The sequence below is a fragment of the Micrasema longulum genome, unplaced genomic scaffold, assembly GCF_059751315.1.
Source record: "Micrasema longulum isolate JH-2025_06_02 unplaced genomic scaffold, ASM5975131v1 h1tg000540l, whole genome shotgun sequence".
NCBI classification, from domain to species: domain Eukaryota; kingdom Metazoa; phylum Arthropoda; class Insecta; order Trichoptera; family Brachycentridae; genus Micrasema; species Micrasema longulum.
In genome coordinates this window covers 286,757-292,756 of record NW_028277736.1, presented here as the reverse complement: position 1 = coordinate 292,756, position 6,000 = coordinate 286,757, and the positions used below count along the sequence as shown (strand labels likewise).

General features: G+C 29.6%; 1 protein-coding gene across 2 annotated transcripts in view; it reads right to left on the bottom strand.

Annotated features, from left to right (window-relative positions):
* Positions 1–1,768: 1,768 nt before the first annotated feature.
* LOC148280791 (protein spaetzle-like) overlaps positions 1,769–6,000 on the bottom strand; it is a 46,385-nt gene continuing 42,153 nt past the window's right edge. For both annotated transcript variants that reach the window (XM_088227785.1, XM_088227787.1), the window contains exons 3-6: positions 4,967–5,127; positions 4,683–4,790; positions 4,403–4,500; positions 1,769–2,838 (exon numbers count right to left, since the gene is read on the bottom strand). In XM_088227785.1, coding sequence (XP_088083911.1) covers positions 2,601–2,838; positions 4,403–4,500; positions 4,683–4,790; positions 4,967–5,127 — 605 coding nt within the window. In that variant the 3' untranslated portion in view covers positions 1,769–2,600. The remainder of the gene's footprint in view (positions 2,839–4,402; positions 4,501–4,682; positions 4,791–4,966; positions 5,128–6,000) is intronic.

Here is a 6,000-nt window from a genome sequence, read left to right as displayed (position 1 = left end):
CAATGTCAAACCTGAATAATCCGCCTGCGTAGTGTGATTGTTGCTGCATATTTTCTGTTATAAGAAGAAAAAGTCCAAGATAATGAAAAGGGAATGTTGATGTTGGTTGGTTGCCAAATATAATATTTGTAATACCATATCGAATATCCAAGAGAAAAAAAATATATGCCAAATAAGGAGAAAAACAGAAAATAATAACAGTAATAAATACTAATTGAAATAGAACGTGGTTTTTACTAGGGTTCAAAAAAATTCTTTAAATTTACTTTGAATTTATTTAGTGATGTACCTATTAGTTTTAATTGTTTTTAGTTCATTAAGGAGATTATTATAATTTTTTATTCCGTTGGAAAAAAAACTTTCTTGACCATGACTTGTGTCCAATTTGGGAATTTTTAAATTATTTTGGTATCTGAGTAACTTATCAATCTCAAATTAATTTATTTTTTCTTCTTTGTAAATTCGTAAAATACAATTTTATTTTCTTAATAGTGTCTGCTGTATAAATTTGAAATAATTTATATTGATTTGATATTATTAATTTCCATTTATGTATTCAAGGAAGGTGAATATATAAAGTATGCACCTTACCAATCATTTGTATTCCTCATATCTGGTGTTATATAAATAAATATTTGTGGTCTGAACATATTCGTGAAATGAAAGATGATTTTTGCCAGTTTTTTTTTCATTTATGTATGTAGCAATAATATCATTTTATTTTATTTAAATAACAGCATTTATCTACTCGACTCCTATATTCAATTAGTCTATTACCTTGTTGGTCCAATCATATAATTAGGTGACAAAGAAAGATTTTTTTTTTAATAAGTAGTAGAAGGGAAAAAGTAAATTTGTTTGAATATTCATGATTTCTTAACTTTCACATTTACATTGTATAGTGACATCTGTTGTTGAGCTTTTAAAGCTCTTACGTCAAAGAATGACGTCTGATTTTGAATTGTTTAGTTAAAAGCGTTTTTCATAGATGTCGCACCTTGTCGCATTTTAAATTCCTCTGTGAGCGAGATAACAGACTTTTGAAATGCTTTTTCATTATTATTTAATTGAAATATTTGATGCATTGCTCGAATGGTCGGGGACAATAATTATATGGATGACCCGGATTCAATTTTTTTAAATCTAAAATTTTTTTTTTTTTTTTTGGGTTGAGAGATATCAGCAGAATTACTTTAACATATTAACCAATATAAAGGTTGCTTAACTTATAAAATAAATAAGATACTAGAAGGTAGTCATGTTTTATTATTAATTTGCTCTGCAATAAAAAATGTCGATCTTAAAATGAGTTGAATCTAGTTAGGCAAACTGCACACAATCCAGAGAAATATAAAAACAAACAATCAGTTCAGTGGTATTTTTTATTTGTTAATAAACGATACTAAGCAAATTTTTTATTTATATTTATGTATCGTATGCTGTTTGTTTTTAGTTTTGTAAATTTGAAATTACTCCGCCTGTGACGTCACTAGTTATAGTCGGTGAGTTGTCCTGACTGGTAAATTGGCTTCCAGGAAACTGGAAATATACCACAAGGTCCCCGGCAGAAAATGTAAGCAGGTAGCCAGCGGCAAGCATCTATTTATAAAGGGTTGTTTAAGACGCCTTTCTATGGCTACAAAATGTTATATCTTCGCTCCTTGCTATGTGTTGTTATAAATGCTGATTTGTGCGCTATCTATTATCTGACTTTTTTAACTTCCAACACTTAAGTGAGTCATTAGGGTAAATATAATTAAACAATATCTTTATTTCAATGGAATCATATTTTATTGTCTCATAGTTTGTCTAAGTTTGTCTCTTCTTATAAAAGTGACTATAAAATGAATTAAATACATGCGTGTTTCTAAAATTAATACTTCTACACATTTTTATTCCTAAAAACCTATTTGTCATTCTCGCTCCAGCGCTAAATACCTACTTCAATAAAAAAAATCCATTACAAAAATTTAATAATTTTATGTAAAAAATACACTGTCAATACAATATCTTAACAATTTATATAATTGTAACAAAACAAAACTTTGGCACTCGCAACTACGGTTCATCGTTTATTCTAGAAATAAATTATATTAAGTTGGCATGTATCAACTTCTCTATTTTAAATAATATCACTTAACTAATATTCTAAGCACTAATAGTACATTTCTTCAATAAATGAAGTAAATTCCCAATCAACCCTCTGACGTTTTTCTTATTGATTTTTCCTCTGAGCGAGTTTTAAATTAATGAAAGTCGTTTGATATTGCCTCTTTATTTCTACAAAGAATAGAAATAAACAACAAATATCAACCTTAGGTATTTTTCAAATATAAAAAGCTATCCATGCACTTTGAGACATGAAACTATTTAATATCACACATTCTAAATAAATGCAACATCTCTCGCTGAAATAAAAAAAAATCTGTGATCTAAATACTTCAAGGATTTAATGCTGATTTTATGATGATACATAATCCAATTTTCACAACCTAAAACATGTTTGATCATTATATTGAAATCACTACTCAATTCAAATCACCTGACATGATTTGAAAGAGTTATTTTTCATTGATGTGCTGAATACAAAAATCATTTTATTAACTTTGCTTCTTGGAAGTTGTTTCTCCTTTGCTCGGTGAGAATCCACTTCTAGAAGCGATTCCTTGTGGATTGCTAACAACACAACTGCAGCAACTTGGAAGTTTGAACAGGTCAGTCACAGTAGTTCCATTCTTCCCGAGTGCAAGCATCTTGCGATAAATATATTTTTGTTGACACGAGCTGTTGTAACCGTTTGGAAAATTCTCACTTAGTTCACAGCGTTCATTTTCACCCCTGTAAAAGATAAAAACAAATATTAATTTGTGCTTGACATGCAATTATAATTATAAAAGTGTAGTGAATCTTAAATTCACAAATTCGTACATTATGAAGGTTTTTATATCATCATAATGAACCTCAATAGTACACCAAACGCAGCTTATATCGATTATATCATCATGACCGTAGAACAATGACGAATGTCCGAAAAATGCGACATTGCTACTACTACTACTACTACTACCATCATGCCATTTCTCCGTAGGGGTAGGCAGAGAGAATGGACCGCCACACTTGTCTATCCTGGCATACAATCCTAGCCTCTTCCACATTCATACATCTTGTCATACATGCCCTTCCGTTCTGTCTGCTTTTGACATGACCAGACTTAAGATTTTGGTTTATCTGATCATGCCATGTCTTCCTTAGTCGACCTCGTCTCACGTTGCTGTTCATTTTCGCCATATATACTTGTTTTACCATTCTTTCGTCGTTCATTCGTTCTACGTAACCAAACCATCTCAGAGACCCTTTCTTAATCTTATCAATTATGCGACATTGCCATTTTTAAATATTTAATCTTGAAAAGGTTTTATATTCCAAGTTTAAAAGAAAATATTTATTCAGTTAAACTCCAATTATTCAAATTAATGAGGGCCAGATTTAATTGCTTTTGAAATAATACAGCAAACTCAAATCACATTAAAAATTTACTAAAGCTATGTTAATTGCACGATTGAATTTAATTTTTTATTTCCTGATAACTATCTGGATATTTCATCCGGCATATGGCAATACGAATGACTAAATTTCAGATAAACGGAGTTCTACTGTATAAATTATCATCAGGGGGTAAGTATCAAGGGATATACAGTAACCGGCAGTAAATAAAGGACATCGAGCTTAAGAAAGAGACTGCCAGCCTAATCAGTTAATATTGACTTTGAGGAGCGTCATCTCTGTCTTTTATTTTGATTTTTTAAAGCTTTAAAAGAGTAATCTTTTTTCTAGGCATACCATAAAATTTGAAATCAACATCAATGCTATACTAACATAGTCAACAGTCTAAATATATATTTCAAATATCTGTTAATATAGGTGCAAAATGTTGATTTCAAATTTTATGCTTTGCCTAGAATAAAGATCAAATAAAAATAAAAGAAAATTGTAGGAGAAATAATGTAGTGAAAGAATAAAAAAGCTTGAAATGCGATTATCCCGTAACTTGTTTTAATGACTTAATGCATTATGTCAGTAAAGCCTCGTTATCTACAAAGTCCAAATTAACTGAGTAGGCCGGCAGTTTTGGCTCAATTTTTTTTTTTGCTAAATAATCTGTGTTATATTAATTCATTACATAAATGTAATTATTTCTTGTTTATTTATTTATATATATATATTATATTTATGTAATTGATTACGTAGATTAACCAATACACAAAGGTATTTGAAAAGGAATACCGCTTTTGTTGCTTAACTTGTTTTTTAGAAGAAATAAAGATACATTTGTGACATATGTTTATCTGACAATCGTTTAAATTACTTGATTTTATCTGACAAAGGTGGGTAAAATACTTACTGACACAATTCCACTCTTACGCCTTGCATGTAGCTAGGTTGATTGACGACAAAAAGCCACTGATCATCTTTGTTTCTTGCAGACTTTGGAAAAACAACCTGTAATCAAATAAACATTACAATATAAGAGCATGAAAAGATCTCTACGCATTATAAGTTGGTATTTTATTGCAATGTATTATTTTTAATTTAAAATAAAATATTTAACTTTTAAAACAGTTTATTATGTGAAAAATTCTTATCTGGGGTAAGAAATTCATGAATATATTAATGAATATTACCTGCTCAGTGGACCGACAAAGTTCAAATTCAGGAACGTAATCTATCCTTTGTCCAATTTCAACAGATTGCAGCTCATCTACTCCGAGAAGATCTTGAAAATCGTTTTCCTGAAAATGATCACAAAATATTATAGTAAATTGACAACAATTTTACTTAATTATGCTTTTTTCAATCACTTGAGAGCAGCCATCGAGTCAAAAACACTCGATGGAGAAATACTAATAATAATATGATTTCACTATAATTTCATTACTTTTTAGGTTTATTGTAAATCTACACTTACGCCGTTCCGAAGAATTCCCTCGATGTAGTTTGAGGGGTAGTTGTCTGTGGATTCACAGAAGGTTTTCCCTGCTCCACACGGGGGCTTGGATGGAGCATTGGGAACTTTTATTGTATCTCCTGCAGGTCCAGGGAAAAATACTATATCCGACTCTTCAGTTCCTGAAAACAATTGTTCAAAAAATTTCCAAAAATAAATTTACATTCCATATGAAACAATAAGTTTAAGATTTTGTTTTGTAATCAAATAATCACACATTTATTGATTATACAATAATAAAAAACACCTAAATAAAACAGTTCTTACAGCCCGTCTGATGAGTGATATGTGATGTTATTTTATCAATTTTCAATTTAAACTATTGTGTTATTGTGTTATTGTATATAATATCCCCTCATACCAGCACTTTTGCTGATTGGGAATATTTCGTACAAATAAAATATGTAATTTAATGTTGTGTAATATGTAAAGTTTAAAAACCTTGTATTTTGTCATAAATAAATGAAAAAAAAAACTTTATAAAGTTTATATTTGAAGCACTAACTTTGTGGTTATTCATTATAATAAATTAATAAAACAACTTTGTTTACGTAAACCTTGACAAAGAAGCTTGTTTGCTTTGAAACCGGTCGGTGAAAAATAAAAATTAGTGGTTAAAAACAAAGTTGTTTTATTAATTTATTATACGAAAAAAACTTTATTTGAGTATAAACTAGTACAGTTATTAAGCTTAACAAATTACAACAGGGATGGAGAATACCTTAGAAAAGGGAATATGGAAGTCTAGACATTTACAGGGCTTACGAGCTGTCATTGGCTGGTTGAAAACATTCACCAGTTTGCCTATGTTTAAACATTCATATTTTTTCCATTTGTTGATTTTAGTGTAGTTTAAGAGCTGAAACCTTTATTGTTGTGAAGAGATCCATCTGACTGAATAATTTCACATACTAGGCAACGCCTGAAAATAATTTTCAAATTTTTAAACTTCTTCTTGGACCAGTTGGTTTTATTACAATATTTGAGTTAACAAA